The sequence below is a fragment of the Asterias amurensis genome, chromosome 4, assembly GCF_032118995.1.
Source record: "Asterias amurensis chromosome 4, ASM3211899v1".
Taxonomy (NCBI): Eukaryota; Metazoa; Echinodermata; class Asteroidea; order Forcipulatida; family Asteriidae; genus Asterias; species Asterias amurensis.
In genome coordinates, this window is record NC_092651.1 from 15,409,752 (window position 1) to 15,428,728 (window position 18,977).

Here is an 18,977-nt window from a genome sequence, read left to right on the forward strand (position 1 = left end):
TATGAAATGACTGCATTGTTTCTTTTCCAGACTCGAACAGATTTAGTTTAAACGCGATGGCTGCAAACCCTTCCGTTCGTGGAACAATGGTGATAAATATTCAACACAAAAACTATTTGTTTATATGGTTCAAAAGAACATGAGTTGTCATTAATTGTTTCAATTTAAAAGTTCACTAATTGTAAGATTCCTTTTATGTAGGAAACGAATGTATTGTTCCTTTCTACTCGGACTCAAACAGGTTTAGTTTAAAGGCGAGGGATGTAAACCCTTTCCTGTAACAATGGTGATACAATGTTTAAAGCAAAAATTATTTGTCATTAACGGTTCGAAAGTACTGGATTTGTCATTAGAAATAAATTGTTTTGATTTAAAAGCTCACTAATTGTAATATAAATTTTATGTAGGAAATGATTGTATTGTTATTTCTACTAGGACGCAAACAGATTAAGTTTAAAAACCCTTTCGTTCCTTGAACAATGATGATAAGTATTCAACATAAAAACTGGTTTATTCGGTGCAAAAGTACAGGATTTATCATTAAAAAAATATTTGTTTCAATTTCAAAGTTCACTGTTGTAAGATTCATTTTCTCTCAGACTCAAAAAGACTCAACGCGATGGCTGCTTTAATACCATTCGTTCCTGCAACAATGGTGATAAATACTCAACACCAAAAACTATTGATTGATATCGGTTCAAAAGTACAGGATTTGTCATTAAAAATTGTTTCAATTTAACTGTCCACTATTATTAGACTCTTATTAGTTCCAATTTATCAGACAAAGATATGACAGAAATACAGCAAGTCGAAGAAACATTTGAAGAACCAAGATATACGTATGCAATATTTCGATTGCTACAATATTTAAAGAGGGCTGCTATTAATTTGCACAAAATCCCCAACAAAACATTAACCACTTAAACAACCACATCATTTAATTTAACTTGTTATGGTTAATTTTTGAAGAAAAAAAGGATATGAATATTTTTTTACTCTTTCATCGATCAGGCCCAGGATCAGAATGACAAATTGTTTTGCTAAACAAAAACAGTGTGCTTGTAACATGTTTTTTGTTGAGCAATACTTCTCTGTGCTTAGCAAATATTTGTGCTTACAGACTTTATAAAATTGGGCCATGGCCATAGCTACTTTGTCGACGCCGTGTTACACATGTTTTGACAAATAAGTGATTTTTTTCCCCTTTTAAATCTTTGGACAATACAATAATTATAATAGGCAGAGGCCGTCCAGGGAAAGACAAAAGAAAAAAAAGAAAAAAACTAATATCAAAAAAGATGTGCCCTCCCATTTCCAAAGTCCTGATAGTTTTCGAAAGTTAAGCTTTCAAAGGGAGTAACATGTGCAGGGTAAAGTTTTAAAGACAAAGGCATATAGCAACGTATGGGGTTGATTATGGTGCTCTCCAAAGGGGGGAAGTAATATTGTCCCTTTTTTATTATTTCCTCCAATTTCCGCTCATCCATGAATGATCATAATCGGCTAAAGGTATGAGACCCGATACCAAAGCATGCGAGTAACAGATGTTGTAACTTTTATTGACAATAACTCTCTATTCAGTTTAGAGATTTTAATGTTCTTAATCGGAGGAGCTTTAATTTACGGAGTGGGTCCCCCGATCGGATATTATTACGACGAAATCTACATTAAATGCGTCAGGAATTATTTGGTGGGGCGCAATCTTGTTTGGTAGGGGCACCCCCGGGACCCGTCGAGCACGCCTAGCTCATCGCGGAGGGGCTTGTGTCGCAGGCTCAACAAAACTTGCCATTTTTCGATATGGTGAGTGGTGGTCAGTAAAACTGATAAGATAATGGACGGCATTGGAGTTGGTTTTGAGATTATTGCTATTGGATGGCATAGGCCTACTGTCTATGAATCATTATCAAGTGTACAAGTTGGTAATTTGGGGCAAAATACTTCTTTTATAAATCTTTCTCCATCAATGTAAAGTGCCGTGACTGTACAGGCATAATGCACATTAGACAGTTATGCTAACTCTCTGATGAATCATGAGAATGTACAGTATTGGTAATGTTGGCCTTTCTGCGACAAAGACCGTTTGAGTTCAATTTTTCACAGATTGGTTATTTTATGCATAGGTTTGGAAAAACACCAAGTGAGAATACTGGTCGTTGACAAGGTGTACAGTGCCTTTAAAAGTCATGTACATCAGTCACAGGCGTAAGTGGATACTAAGGGGGACCTACTCACAGATTAGCACATCACATCCCGCAATTGGCCGCTGCAGTCCAATAATTCAATTTAGCCTAAGTTTAATGAAAAAACTTGGCATGGCCGTACGGTGGTTGATTTAAAACGATTGGTTCGAAACGCCGTGTATAATAGCGGCACCCGACACCGTACATGTACATTATAGCTTTAATATTAATAACAGACGGTATCTTATTTTTAACATGGGACCAATGAGTTATGCCCATTACGTCTGATCAGACATGTGGGGGTTTGATTGCACTTGACAGTGACTGTGTGAAAACGGTGGAAGGTGAGTGAAAATGCTCACTCGGGTGTATAGGGGATATCAAATGAATAAGTTATCGTCGAAAAGTAAAGGATACTACACTCTAACTGACTGCTCCAAAGATCAGGCATGCAACTATACTTCACCAAAAAAAGAGGAAATTAAACAATTTCAATGATTTTGTACAGTATTTTAAATTTTTGAATGGTAAAACTGAGATTAAAAAAAGAGGAAATCAGCTGATCCGAGGAAAAGTTGAATGCCTGAAAGATGCAACCAGTCCCACCCCAGAGGCATGCATGCTTCGCTTTTGAAAGATCAAGGACATAAAGGCATTTTCTCCTTGGTAAAGGGCATCCTATATGAGAGAATAGTAAACTTCTAACGGTGCATATCAAGGGCACCGAGGCAATTACCAGGGGGCATGAAGCAATCGCCTCGGTGAAGTAGCAGGCCACCACCCCTTTCCAAGGGAATCAATTTGAAACCCTTTTTTTTTTTTTTTTTAGACGGGTGGGTCCGTCTTTTCAGTGAATTTATGTATTTCATTACGGAATGGTGATTTGAAGGTGGATGGGTCTAATTATGCAAGCATTTCTAACGAAGACCTAAATACAAAACTTTAAAAAACTACTTACAAAGTAATTTTATTTTATTTTATATATTACAGGTGACAATGAGTTTTATGTGATGTTATGTGCTGTTTAGTTAATGTAGCTTTAATATCAAACTGCAGAATTCAATTATGAGTATTGGAGCTTTGCAAAGGGCAAAACAGCAAAAGCGCAAGGCACCAAGGCAATTGCTGTGGTTGTCGTGGGTTGTTTCAACGCCTGGTGTTACAGTGCCAATCGTTTATGGAGGATACGGGACCCTCGTGATTTTGTTACCAGAAATTTAACAAAACAAAACAAAAACAACAACAAACCAAGCAAATGCAAAGGACTACATGTATATGGACTGGTTAGGATCATTTTGTAATAATAAAGCACATTGCTTTGTCACAACTCCTGCATTCAAACATGAATGCCATTAATAACACACTTTAAAACCATTGGCATGAGTCAAATGATGCAGCTATACAAAATATAACACTCACGTTGGTTCACATTGAAAAGAGTTCCTTTTTAGTAATAGGCATATATATTCCCAAGCAGATTTGTAAACATTAGTAACACTGAAACAGTTGCATATTTACACTTAACATTTAAACCCTGACTGGTATTACACAACTGCTGGTCAATTGACATTGAATTGAAAATCCATGAAATATTTCAACCACAAAAGCATTGTTGAAAGTCAATTAACAAGTGAATGCTGGTTAGAATGATGACATTACACAATAAGCCTCATTTATCATTTCATAAAAATGTGTTCATATAGTCTAAAGTTTCAAGAGAAGACAAACATAATAGTCTTTTCCAAAAAGCTCTTGAGCCCGCGTCATAAGCTCAGATTTGGCTTTGGTTTTAGGCTTTTTATACACGCGTTGTTTACAGAGCTTCAGATGGGCGCAAGGAGCAGTAGCACAGGCCTTAGCCTAAGCCCAGGTTTAAAACGGGCCTAGTAAATGGTTTCACAAAATCAAATGTCGCCCTTACGGGTATCACTTGAAGACAAATCATTGCAAAGCAGTAATGCTTACTTAATGAGTACAAAGGTTGTAAGCGCTCCAACCGAAGGTGGCATAATGTATGCAGCCCATACTCATTGAACAAAAGGTAACTTATGAATAATTCAGTTGCCTCAAAATCTGGTATGATTTCAAAATACTTTTCTTAAAGATGAATGGAAGTTTAAAAAGCTGGAACATTGTTTCTAGGTGACTGGTTTTATTGGGCATTAAAGGCACTGGACGCTATTGGTAATTACTTAAAATAATTACAAGCCTAAAAACTTGAGCTGTTGATAGTATAAAATATTGTGAGAAACGGCTTTCTCTGAAGTAACATAGTTTTTGAGAAAGAGGTAATTTCTTACTCAAAAAAGACTTCAGGCCTTTTTTAGGCATCTGAAAGCACACAAATTTGTGCAACTGGGTTGTTATTTCTTTCATTATTCTCTTGCAACTTTGATGACCAATGAGTCAAAATTTTCATAGGTTTGTTTTTTTATGCTAATGTTGGGATACACCGAGTGAGAAGACTGGTCTTTGACAATTACCAAACGTATCCAGTGCCTTTAAGAGTACTTGCAAAATAAATAAACCTGAATCATTGCCATCACCAGTGTTGAACAATCTCTGTGACATATTTCCAGATGTCAACTCTCTTCCAAATCAAAGCCGTCCCATTTACTTCTTGCAGCCACCTTTGGTTGCTGTTCTTTGACTGGCAGATCTGGTCAGTCTTCTCGTTGGTTCACCAGACTCATCCCCAAGGAGGCTGCTCTGCTCCAGGATGGATAAATCCACTCTGGATCGTTCCCTTCTCTTCCGCCCTGATTGGGCAGACTCGAGAGGGTGCTCCCCAGAAGCGTTAACCCCTCCTGGAGTTTGCTCAGAATCTTCCGAACATTTTTGGGATTCTCGACTCGATTCCAACTCCCTTTTCCTCCCACTATTTGCACTTCTCTTCTCAAGTGTCTTCTCTTTTGCAGTAACTTCTCTTGTTTCTTTGCAAGAAGTATTTCCACTGCTGCTAACTTCCTTCTCGCTTAATTTGACACAATCACCTCCTTCACTAACATTTTCTGTATCCTCGACAGATTTCTGGTCAGGCTTTTTAGAGGAAGTTAACTCATTTTCCATGACGCCAGTATCAGTTGGATCGAGAGAGGCTTTTTTCAAGCAACCTCCTTTTCCATCAACAATGTTCTCCTTCTCAGCAGTCGTCACTTTGGAAGACTTGGGAGAATCTTGGTCATTACTTGGACTGTAAGTTCTTTTTCTTCCACACCTTCCCCTACGAGAAATGCCTCTTTGATTTCTTCCGCTTGCTGATTCCACTTTCTTTTCTTTGCTACTACTTTGAGGATTTTCATCAACTGCAGGAACTTCAAGAGCACTTGGTTTTTTTAGTTTCTCCACCTCCATTTTGGGTTTAGTTCTGTTGGTATCCAAAACTTTTGCGTCTAGTAACCCTTCCTCTGCTGGTGGTGAAGATTGACTTGGGGTGTCATAAGAGAAGTCTTGGCTTGGTTCAGAATGGGTATTTTGGGTCCACTCCCAGTCAATCTCTCCCAGGCTCTTATAGGACATTCCTAGGACTTCCAAAACCTGTTGCTGACTTGCGGTCATGTCTTCCGGGGATCTTTCAGAACATGGCCTTCCTGGTGCTTCGATGGCAGAGCTGTCAAGTCCTGTCCATTGTGGCTTTGTGGCATTCTCATCAAAATCAATGCGTCTTACTTCTTCGCATTGAACGTCTTCCGCTTGCCAACTTTGAGGTCTCGGAAAGAGCTTTGCTCCTTGACCCCTGAATGCACTGTTGGCCCTTGACCTGCAACTTGAACCCTGTTGTGGGACTGACGTCCTGGCTGATGGGGCTCTGAAGTTACTCATGACCCTGTAAGCCGGTGGGGTAGGGAGGGGAGACAGAGGAGGTGGGGAAGGCACTCTTGATAAGAGATCTACTTTTCTGGATGTATTGAGTCGACTTTTCTCCAGTGAATCCGTGTGAGACGTCTGACCATACGGAGATGGGAAAGGGTGTGTCGAGGGTCTACCTCTCATAGGGGTGGTGTTGATTGAATGGAGGGGTGTAGAAGCTGCATGAGGTCTTGGTAGGCTTCCCCGGTGAGCCCCGGTCCCCACAGGGAACTGATTAGCACTGGGGAAACCTGGAGTGGTGTTTTGAGCATGAGACGCACCACCATCCATACCAAAGGAATTACCTCTGACTGGAGTTCTATGGGGTGTTATCATACACCTGTTGGGTCCATTATCAGCCAAGGGTGTGACTCGATGGACTGCCCAGGGTGCGTTTCCTTGGGCTGAACAGGGCGTGGCTCCTTGGGCTGAACAAGGCATGGCTGATGGGAGTTTGATATGGCCTGATCTCGGAGTCTGAGGTGTTGGGACTCTGGACTGGATGGCAATTCTATCCTGTACCGATTGTTCCATGCTTTGTGCGAAAGCCTTGGGATTCTGTAAAGGATCGAACAAAAATTAATCAACTTTTTATGTGGTCGACAATACACGCATCGTCTGGAAGTTTCTCACAGGTTGCACACATTCAAAAAAGTGAAATTTTGTCCATAAAAATCTGGAGGACATCATTTGTTTTAAATCTGGACAAATCCCATCGCTGGCATTTCCAACACAGAATTACATTGATCAACTTAAAAAACAGCTCATTTCTGCTTAGCAGAAAGGAGAAAACACTGCTTGACAAATTTCTTTGCTAAGCAAAAATTGAGTCACGCACCAGCCACAACAATGTAAATTTAATGTAACTTGGGCTGGTAACCTGTTACTGTGCTGTGCTTAACAAGTGTTTTTGCTCACAGGCCTTTGGCCAGGTCACATAATTTGTGACTGGTATCCTGCTCATTTCTGCTTTTAGCAGAAAACTTAAGCAGCTCTCTGAAATTTGGCCCAGAGTTCGAGTCCAGTGCTCCAAACCACTTTGCCAAGACACCACTTACTGAGTGAGTTACACAACAAGCTTAACCCTAAGAGTAACTATATGAAAAGTAAACTTGCGGGTACAACCATGTGTTGGCTCTGAAAAGAGCCCTAACCCTAACTCTAACCCAACACTCCCTCAAAAGAGATTTTACACATGGTTGTACCCGCAAGTTTATTATTCATATTTAAATTTATAGTTACTCTTATTCTCCACACCATGCAAAGCTTTAAACACCATTTAAGCTTTACCTTGATGTTCTTATAGCCAATCTTAAATGAGTCCAAGGCCCAATTTCATAAAGTTGTTAAGCAGAAATTACTGCTGGACAAATTTAATGAGAATTGAGTCATACACAAGCCACTTGTGTAACCTGCTTTTGCTAAGCAATACTATTCTGTGCTTAGCAAATTTTGGTGCATACAGGCTTTATGAAACTGGGCTCAGTGCTCCAAAACTGCTCAGCCAAGACACCACTTCCTGAGTGAGTGACACAACAAGCTTACCTTGATGGTCTTTTGTAGATCCTGCATTGCCAATTTAAGATGATTGGCTTTAGGGAGTGTGGTAACCGCCACAGCATCATTTGCATGGAGGCAAGGGATGCTAGATGAACCACTATTGGGTCTCCACTGTAGATTGCTTACAGCCAGGAAATATCCTGGCTTGATTATATTATCAACACAATGTGCCTGCAATATTAAACAAAAAAAAAACATTTCTATCAACAACTTTTAAAGACAAAGTTAAGGATTAGCAGTTCTTGAAATCAAAACTAAAGTGTTTCAATCTAAAAGCACACTAGTTATAATGTTAAAGGCACTGGGCACTATTGGGAATTTTTTCAAAATAATGTTTAGCTTAAAGACCTATTTGGTAATGAGCAAAGGAGAGATGTTGATAGTATAAAACAGTGTGAGAAACGGCTCCCTCTGAAGTAACGTAGTTTTCGAGAAAGAAGCAATTTTCCACGAATGTGATTTTGAGACCTCAGAATTAGATTTTGTGGTCTCGAAATCAAGCATCTGAAAGCACACAACTTCGTGTGACAAGCGAGTTTTTCCACCATTATTATCTCGCAACTTCGACGACCAATTGAGTTCAAATTTTCACAGGTTTGTGATTTTATGCATATAATAAGATACACCAAGTGAGAAGACTGGTCTTTGACAATTACCAAGGGTGTCCAGTGTCTTTTAAGACAAATTTGGTATTGGTAGTTATCAAATAACCAAACTGTTTTAATCTAAAAGCTCACTAGTTATAATGTTGAAGGCACTGGGCACTATTGGGATTTTTTTCAAAATAATGTTTAGCAGAAAGACTTATTTTTGGTAACGAGCAAAGGAGAGATGTTGCTAGTATAAAACAGTGCGAGAATGACTTCCTCTGAAGTACTATAGTTTTTGAGAAAAAGAAGGCAATTTCTCACTCAAATAATAAAAGACTTCAGGCCCAAAGTTTTATTACACACCTGAAAGCACACCAATTTGTGCAATAAAGGTGTTTTTTCTTTCATTATTCTCTTGAAACTTCGATGATCAACTGCGTCAAAGTTTTCACAGGTTTGTTATTTTATGCATGTTGAGATACACCAAGTGAGAAGACTGGTCTTTGACAATTACCAAAGGTGTCCGGTGCCTTTAAAGGGTGTATGTACTTTTTGTAGGACAAAAAACACAATGTCCATAGACTTACATTAAACTTACACAGTTTGAAGATAATGATAGTAGAAAGCTTCACTGAAAATATTACTTGCTGAGGTGCTGTAGTTTTTGAGCACTGAGTAAAACAATGTCATGAAAATAATTTTCGTCTCGGTGATCATGAGACGAAAATTATTTTAGCATGTAAAAACGTATTTTCATGACATTGTTTCACTCATTTCTCAAAAACTACAGCATCTCAGCAAGTAATATTTTCAGGGAAGCTTTCTACTATCATTATCTTCAAATTGTGTAAGTTTAATGTAAATCTGTGGGCATGATGTTTTGTGTTACAAAAAGTACCCACATCCTTTAAAGACAAAGTTTAGAATTAGCAGTTATTGAAATGAAAAATCAAATTTGTTAAATCTGAAAGGTCACTAGTTATAATGTTAACACATGTTTCATGTAGGCATGCCTCTGTTGCCCCTGGTCAATGCCTTGGTGGTCCCTTGAAATGTTCCAATGACACCTTACCTGTAATCCACCCCAAAACCTGAGGGCAATGAAGTTAGCCTGAGCATCACAGAGATATACTGTCTGACTTGTGCTGAAATCAAAACAGGTAAAAAAAAAAGACTGATTCAAAATTGTATCATGTCATAAGTTCAGGGTTTGAATTTGGGTAGAAATTCCAGAAGACCGCAGGGCTTGTAAGTAGCTCAAAATGTTAACTGGACCAGTTAAGAAATGTTTGCGCAAGACCAGAATCTAAATAAGACCTTCCCGAATACTGACAACATGCATTTCACTGATTTCATATAAAGGCACTGGACAATATTGGTAATTTTCGAGGACCAGTATTCTCACTTGGTGTATCTCAACATATGCAGAAAATAACAAACCTGTGAAAATTTGAACTCAATTTGTCACCATAGTTGCGAGGTAATAATGGAAGAAAAAACACCATTGTCACACGAAGTTGTGTGCTTTCAGTCAAATTCTTGGAAACTACTTCTTTCTCGAAAGCTACGTTACTTCAGAGGGAGCCATTTCTCACAATGATTTATACTATCGACAGCTCTCCATTGCTCGTTACCAAGTAAGGTTTGAGGCTAACAATTATTTTGAGTAATTACCAATAGTGTCCACTGCCTTTAAGCAGTAAGACATGTAAGAAAAGATAAGTCTCTTTTGGTGTTAAGTATACTTTGATACTCAACAGAATTGAAAGGTATTTATCAGACACAAAGTCAACAATTAAACAAAGACCAGTAGACTTTTCCGGTCATACGTTTACTGGCCCAACACTGGTCCATTGTAAAATTTGAGCCCTGTACTTTACAAGTTACTAGCATAAAGAGTTAATTGATATGCAAATAATCATTTAATGTTCTTAAAGGGAAGGTATATGTTTGATAATCCCTCGCTATATTAACGGCATAAAAACTTACTTGGTCAGAAGTACAGAAGCTTTCGATAGAATAAAGCATTTAAAATTTGTTGTGTTCCTTTTCCTCGGGGGGTGGTGGTTCTTTAAAAAACAGATTTTGGCTAAAAACAAAGAAATCTCATCCCTGCAACCAACAATTTATGTTGCCTACTTTGAGCACCATACCTTTTGCCAGTACTGTTCCCTGCACCCTGGATGAGCACAACGACACCAACAACATCTACTTCACCATAGGCTGGATTGAACCCAGGCCGTAGGGTATCAGGCAATCTCAAGGATTCTCTCTGGAGGTAGGGGGCTTCATCAACTGGGTGACTGGTAGCGAGTGCAATTGCCTGGTAGCGGGTACCACGAGTTGAGGCAAGTTGAACATTATTAGATCCAACACTGAACCTAACAATTTAAGAAGGAAATGTTGTATAGAGTTAAGCTTGGTTCATACTTCCTGCGAAAGCGATACGAATTCTGATGTCACAAATTCGCAACAAATAATTCACAACAGTTGGAATGTGTTCAACGCCTGTGAAACATTCAGAATTCATTTCACATACACAGGAAGTACGAACCTGGCTTAAGGCAATTTATTTAATTGACATGAATGTTATAAATACTTATGTGCACACCTCAATGAATACTGTTAGTTTTAAAAAACAAAGTTTAATAAGTCATTTGCAAGCTATATTTGAGTTTCTCAACCATTTATGACAATTTAGTTATTTCAAAAGACACAACTGAGACAAGATCTTAAAGAGTTTCAACAACAGCTCAACAATTTTTTTCTTCACACAAACAATAAACTTTGTTTACCTTCCAGACGACGTACTGACGTTGAATATCTTGAAGCGTTTTCCCTCGGTGAGTAGCTGTGTGACATCATCAGAGGGCCTCCAGATGGTCAGCTGGTGGGTACCGCACTCCTCAGCTGAACGTCTTCGTAGAGCATCTACCACTCTGAGTCTTAGGAGGGGTGTTACGCTCCTCTCCACATGGCTCTCCTAAGTAGTAAATGCAGGGTACACATTTGGTATATTGACCCAATTCACCTGACGTCATCATCAGAATAATCTTGGGTGCGCCATTTTGGTGGTCAATGTCAACGTGTGTTATTCAGTGAAGTGCGCTTTTTCGGCGACACAACGTTTACACGTAAACCTATTGACCACCAACATGGTGATCGTGGCATCAGTCGCTGCGTGTGACGCGCGTGCAAGGGGTCAATACTCAACAAATAGGAGCTTTCTGGGACGATTGGTGGCAGCAGACTTTCCGGTTAAAGCCATTGTTCTCTGAATAAAGCATATGTTCAGAACTTCGTAACAATGGAAATTTACCCAGTAACTTTGCTGCCACCTAGCGTTGGAAAATCTCCCATTGGTGACCATGGAAACTTACTTGTTAAAATCAAGTTACGTGTACAACGATTTTGCACTGAATACCAGTACTGGTCAATACATTGTAAATGCTAAAATAATTTTGGTGGCATTGTTTTACTCATTTCTCAAAAACAACAGCAAATCAGCAAGTAATAAGGGAAGCTTTCTACTATCATTATCTTCAAACCGTGTAGGTTTGACCCCAAAAAAAACAAACTCTTTTAAGATATAAAATGCTTTACCTGTTTTTGTTCCTCCATGGCTCGTTTGAATTCCCCCTGGAGATCCGACTGTTTCTTCTCATGTAGGGACCTTTGATAATCATGCATTACATTCACCTGTCTCTCAGATAGCAATGCCTAAGGGTCAAGCAAACAATAGAATTGAGTTGCATGGAGTTCTAGTACAAATCTGCCTTTGTTTTTCTTTCTTCCTTTCTCGTGCAGCCTTCATGATTGAAGATAGTTGCACTGCCAGACACACCACGGCGAACCCCTTCTCTTAGCGATATGTGTGTACTGGGGTCTTTTACAACATAGTTGTAAAACACACGGATAACACACGGGACCTACAGCATTATGTCCCATCCAAAGGATGAAGCAATGGTTTTAAAAGTGTTTTGCTCAAGGAAACAAGTGTCACGACCAGGACTCGAAGCCACACTCTGTTGATCAGACAAAACAAACCTTCAATCAGTGCTCTTAACGGCTCGGCCACGACACTTCCACAATCTTATAGCTGCAACAGCATGCAAGGCCCAATTTCATAAAGCCTGTAAGCACAACAATTTGCTTAGCATGAAATTTCTTCCTTGGTAAAAACAGAATCACCAACCAAATTTTCACTTGCTGCGTATTGCTTGATACTGGTATCCAGCTGTTGTTTGCTAAATCCTGAAAATCACATGGAAATTTGGTTGGTAATCCTGTTTTTACCAAGGAAGAAATTTCATGCTTCATGAAATTGGGCCCAGGTCTGAAAAACACCTGGAAATTCAGCTGATATGTCCTGCCCAGTTTTCAATGTATACGTGAATAGTCAAGATGATAGTGAAAGCATGTACAGCAAGGTATTTGTGGAGTGGGGTGGCCGTGAGGTCTAGGTCACCGGACCAAAGCTCTGGTGGTGTCAGCAGAGTGTCGGTCGAATCCCGGTCATGACACTTGTGCATATAAGCCACTGGACACCTTTGGTAATTGTCAAAGACCAGTCTTCTCACTAGGTGTATCTCAACATTTGCATAAAAATAACAAATCCGTGAAAATTCGGACTATAAAACTGGTCATCAGAGTTGCAGGAGAATAACGAAAGAAAAAAAAACGCCTTTTAGAGCTTGCTGTAGTCATCGTCAGGAGACTGAAGAGTTTGAGGGATATTACTATAACAGGCACTGGACACTATTGGTAATAACTCAAAATAATTAGTAGCTCAAAACTTTACTTGGTAACGAGTAATGGGGAGAGGATGATAGTATAAGACATTGTAAAAAAAAACAGCTCCCTCTAAATTGACGTAGTTTTCGAGAAAGAAGTACCGTAGTTTGCCTCGAATTTGATTTTGAGACCTCAGATTTAGAATTTGAGGTCTCGAAATCAAGCATCTGAAAGCAAACAACTTCGTGTGACCATGGTGCGACAAGGGTATTTTTTTCTTTTATTAATATCTCGCATTTTCGACGACTGATTGAGCTCACAGGTTTGTTATTTTATGCTTATGTTGAGATACACCAAGTGAGAAGACTGGTCTTTGACAATTACCAATTGTGTCCAGTGTCTTTAAGAGGTTCTTACCTCCACAGCTCCTGGATCCAGGGCGTTATTGAGAGCCTCATAGACCTCCTGGCCACTATAGAGTTTCTCTACCTCTGATCTCGTCAGCTTCCTGCTGGACATCAACCTACGATTGGATTTCACTTATTTCAAAAGAAATAATAACAAAAAAAGATATTAGAACATGAAATGGTAATCGTGGATAACGATAACATAAACTACTAGTAACCATATGAGAATAACTGAGTTTAAGGGGTAAACCACATAAGGCTAATGAGGGGCTTTCTAGATATTTAATAATAAATTGGTGACTTTTCTGAGGGCAAACAAATTTGGAAGTAATTTTAAAATTAAAATAAGTTCTTAAATAAAAGTTTACAGTAGGCCTACAATATGTGTAAATAGCCTAGGCCTAACTGAGAACCAAAAAAATGTATTACAAAAAGAAAAATGTGAAATTTAATATTGCACACACTTCTAACTAAAAAGTCAACATTGCACACACTTCTGATTTAAGAAAAAGTATAATATGTAAAAACACATCTCAAGTAACCATGATTAATCAAAACAATTATATATGTCAGCATAATGGAAATAAACAATGCATTGCATCAAATCACAAAATGAACAAATAAAGATCAGATAATGCAATGGAAAAGAAGTAAATTGAAATAGTTTGTTAAGGAATAGAAAAAGAAGAATGAAATATTCAATATAAATATTTGAAGAATAATAAACAGGGCTGTGTTTTAGACACATTTCAGATTCGTGTCACACAACGATACTGTCTGCCATTTTGATTTTCAAATCATGATTCAAATGGTTACTTTCCAGGACACTAGGTGGCAGCAGATATACCAGGTTCTCAAATATGCACATGTTAAGAAAGACAACAACAATAGATATGAAGGCCATGTCACAAAACAGACACCTCGGCTACAGCTACGGCTAGATCAGCGCGTCCGTCAGTGTTGAAGAATAGGCAGACGCGCTGATCTAGCCGAAGCTGTAGCCGAGGTCGCCGTTTCGGATACAGCCTTACTTGACAATTGGTCTGTCTGCTGCCACCTAGTGTTCCAAAGTGTGGCACACGTTACTGGCATGCTTTTTTCGAGCAGACAATTATTCTAAACAACATTGCACTTGAGATAAACACACATAAATCGATTGATATCATTTGCAAGGAGTTATAATATGGGTACACAATAATCCACCATTGTAAAACCAATACACAATAAATGGACAATGGACAATAAATGTAATCAGAATCAACAAGCAAAAAGCAAATAATGACATTGACATGTCATAATTGCATCGGGAATAAATAATGGCATTCTGGTTTCATCCTTACACCAATGTGTGATAAGCACTGTATGAACAGTGCCTTCAGAGACCTGCAGAACAAAATTCTGAGTGAGGTTACTTGTCAATGTCAGGTTTGAATCCTGACATTATACAAATATGTTAGTTCCACACAGAGAATAAATTAACCAATCAATATATAAGTGGAACATTCAATGCAAGTGAACACATTCAAAGATCAATAGAGTTTACAAGTAAATTGAGCATAGAATGAAGAAAAGTGAAAGATGATTCAAATTCATGGCCCTGCCTTGTAGAGCAGGTGTTGAGAAAGAACAGTTCAAATCTCAACATTGTACATTTTTGTAAAACACAGAGAACAATTATACAAATCAAGCATTCAATATGCAGATAAAAACAGTCAAAGATCAATGTACACATTCAGTAAATTGAGCATAGAATGACAAGAAAAAAATTGTATTTGAACCCAAGACCATGCGTTCTAGAACAAGTGCTTAGAGCATGGTTCAAATCCCAACCATTGCACATGTTTGTAACACACAGAGTACAAATCAATCAAGCAAGCAATCAATGTATGTGGAGCAATCAATATGCAGATAAACACAGTCAAAGATCAATGGGTTTTGCAAGTATAAATTATGAATCTATAGAATGAAAAGAGAAGGATTGGATTTGAACACAATACCCTGCAATCTAGAGCAGGAGTTGAGGTCAGTTGGAACCCCAAAATTGTACATTTTTGTTCAACACAGAGAACAAATTAACCAATCAATGTATGTGGAACATTGAATATGCAGAGCAAAACAGTCAACAAAGATCATTAGAGTTTACAAGTAAATTGAGCATAGAATGAAGAAAAGTGAAAGATTGTCTTTGAACCCAAGACCCTGCAAGAACAGGTGCTTAGAGCATGGTTCAAATCCCAACCATTGCACATGTTTGTAACACACAGAGTACAAATCAATCAATCAAGCAATCAATGTGATATGGATCAATCAATATGCAGATAAAAACAGTCAAAGATCAATAGGGTTTACTTGTAAGTAAATTGAGCATAGAATAAAGAAAAGTGAAATATATAGGATTCAAACCCATGGCCCTGCAATCCAGAGCATTTGTTGGGGTCAATTTGAATCCTAACATTGTGTATGTTTGTAACACAGAGTACAAATCAACAAATCAATACGTAGAACAATCAATATGCAGATAAAAATAGTCAAAGATCACAAGTAAATTGAGCATAGAAGGAAAAGAGAAAATGCATGGTTATCAAATAACACAGTCAAAGATCATATGGGTATACAAGTAAATTGAGCATAGAATGAAAAGAGAAAATGCATGATTATTAAATAACACAGTCAAAGATCATATGGGTATACAAGTAAATTGAGCATAGAATGAAAAGAGAAAATGCATGATTATTAAATAACACAGTCAAAGATCATATGGGTATACAAGTAAATTGAGCATAGAATGAAAAGAGAAAATGCATGGTTATCAAACAACACAGTCAAAGATCATATGGGTATACAAGTAAATTGAGCATAGAATGAAAAAAGAGGGAGAGTGGTAAATGGTTATCAAATAGCACAATAAACATTATCTATGCAAACAACAACAAATGAATATAATCAATGAAAAGAATAATGCATTGCAACAGAAGGAAACACAGGAGTTGTTCTAAATGTAATCAGTTCAAATACAATTCAACTCACAAATATTTCAAAATTTTCTTGACTACCAAATTAACTTCATAGGTCAACATAGGATTAACATGAAATTTGCAACACTGAGTCCTTAAACATGGAAATAAAAAGTTGAAAGGTTTATGTTAACATGAAAAACAAACAAAAAGTGCCAGGGCAAATGGGTAAAGTTTTACACATAAAACTGCCAGGCACAAAAGCAATCATGGCAACTAAATGAGCAAATGTGTTTTATAACTGGCAGGCATCCAATTAACCCATGGCATGGCACCAACAGCAATTGCCACGGTGCCCATTGCTTTTGCTGTGGTGCAAAGTTCCAATAAATTTTTATTTTCCTCATAAAAGTGCTCTAGAAAAATTACTGTGCTCCTTCAAGAGCAAACTTCAAGGCCAGAACTTGTACTAGGCAAAATTCTGCTATAGCAACATACTTTATACCACTGGGATGCTAATTGAAATTTTGCTCAGATCTTGAGTATGATACTGTTTAAAATAATTTATCACTGATGAACTTGACCTTTGACCTACCTGTTTTCTTCTCATTCTCTTGGTAGTCGTTCTGTATCTTGGAGTAGAGTCTCTCCATTTGTCTCTGTTTTTCCTGAGCAAACCGAGCCGCTTCTTTATCCTCAGCCCGTCTCCCTCTGAAAACACAACCTCCTTCAGTCTGCTTCTCCATGTACTGAGGAAACAATCACAATCAGATGTCAAATAAATATTTCAAAGACAGCAGCATTGAAACCCCGTCGGAACCCAGCCACTGACTTGTTTAAAAATCCCATTTACACCCCATACACCTTTTGAGAGATTCAACAGTAATTGGTAAAATTCCCCCATGTCTTGCATGGAGGCTTACCAATTGTTTGTGCATCTATGGATTTGGGCTGTGAGCTATTATTACATGTTAAAACAGTTTGATGGACATGTACAAAGTTCAAACCAAAATGCCTTAGGATGGAGTTAACACTCCTGGATCGATTTCACATTAATTAGTCCTTACTTCCTTGAACTTAGTCCTATGAATCTATGGAGTTAATTAAAACTTAAGGCTAGTCCTAAGTTAGGATGAGTAACTCCTCCTAAATCGAGATAAGACCAGTCAACACTCTATGTGAAATCCACCTCTGGAGGTTAATCTGTTGGAAATGAAAGCAGCCACAAGCAGATTGTACCAAAATGCTGCAATTGGTCGCAGGATTTGACCTTTATCCACACGACTGAAACTATAAAAGAGTACGCATTTCCCACGATTTCCATGCTAGTTCAGTATCTACATTTCTAAACAAAACAAAATTCATATTTATTTATTTTGCAAAATGAGAATGGCATGACGATGAATAATGTTATTTCCATATGAAACATACCTGCATAGGATAGCTTCTGACCACCACTACATCCACACAGCCCACCATACCCCCATCAGGGTATAATGATATTTCCATATGAAACATACCTGCATAGGATAGCTCCTGACCACCACTACATCCACACAGCCCACCATACCCCCATCAGGGTATAATGATATTTCCATAGGAAACATACCTGCATAGGATAGCTTCTGACCACCACTACATCCACACAGCCCACCATACCCCCATCAGGGTATAATGATATTTCCATAGGAAACATACCTGCATAGGATAGCTTCTGACCACCACTACATCCACACAGCCCACCATACCCCCATCAGGGTATAATGACGTCAATGATATCGGGAATGGTTGAGGGTAGCGCTGGAATCCAAGTAGAGCATCGTATCGAGCTCGACGAGTGGAGTTGGCTGATATCCTGAGCATCAGGTTTCCTGGCACCTGTTATGTTATAATAAAGAATAACAACAATTAATTATATTTATATGAAAATGAACAACACTGTAAAATAATTAGATAACATTATCCTCTTGTGAGTTTTTATAAAAAATAATATTAATGAACACTTGTAAAGCGCCCAGCCCTGATACTTCGGCTTTTAAGGGGCACGGCAGTTTTGCCTTGACTTTTTGTAAAAATTTGGGGCACCAAGGCAATTTTCAAAAATTTGGAAGGGCATCACGGCAATCATAAAAAGTTGCGATGGGCACGACGGCAGTTTGAAAAAAAAACTCTGAGTTGCCTGTAAAAAATAGTTCTTCAAATTTTTCCATTTTCTAACTGTTACCCAATGAAAAAAGAAAGCATTCATCTAACTCAACCAAATAAAGAACAACTACTTACAATACACAATAAATAATTTTTGTTCATACGTAATCCTACTACTGGTCACGCACGTTGTGTAGTTTATCGTAGAGACCCCAAAATTCCCACGTAACTGCTCCATTTTGACACGATGTTGACAGAATAAATGCATGCGGTGCGCTACGACTATGCTATACATGATGGTACATCACATGTACCAAGCATGGGGGAAACCACTATCCCAGCATGCACAGCACGTCGAGTCTTTGTCTCAAGGCGCTTAGCGTTGGTTTGCGTAATTTTACCACTAGAGGGCGTTTAATCTCACGCTATCTCTTTGTTCGGAAACGCCCTCTAGCGTTCGATGTTGCGAGTATTTTTTTGTCGCACGCAAAGAACAACAACTAACCGGCCTGAAATCTGCTGCTGTGCCTTACGAGCGTGAAATTGGGGCCTATT

The 18,977-nt window shown here is 38.4% G+C and overlaps 1 protein-coding gene across 1 annotated transcript in view; it reads right to left on the minus strand.

The window, feature by feature from the left end:
- Positions 1–511: 511 nt before the first annotated feature.
- Positions 512–18,977, minus strand: part of LOC139935773 (uncharacterized) — a 46,464-nt gene continuing 27,998 nt past the window's right edge. The window contains exons 15-23 of the mRNA XM_071930351.1: positions 17,976–18,155; positions 16,873–17,026; positions 13,334–13,455; positions 11,786–11,902; positions 10,978–11,165; positions 10,336–10,563; positions 9,255–9,327; positions 7,578–7,763; positions 512–6,590 (exon numbers count right to left, since the gene is read on the minus strand). Coding sequence (XP_071786452.1) covers positions 4,797–6,590; positions 7,578–7,763; positions 9,255–9,327; positions 10,336–10,563; positions 10,978–11,165; positions 11,786–11,902; positions 13,334–13,455; positions 16,873–17,026; positions 17,976–18,155 — 3,042 coding nt within the window. The 3' untranslated portion in view covers positions 512–4,796. The remainder of the gene's footprint in view (positions 6,591–7,577; positions 7,764–9,254; positions 9,328–10,335; positions 10,564–10,977; positions 11,166–11,785; positions 11,903–13,333; positions 13,456–16,872; positions 17,027–17,975; positions 18,156–18,977) is intronic.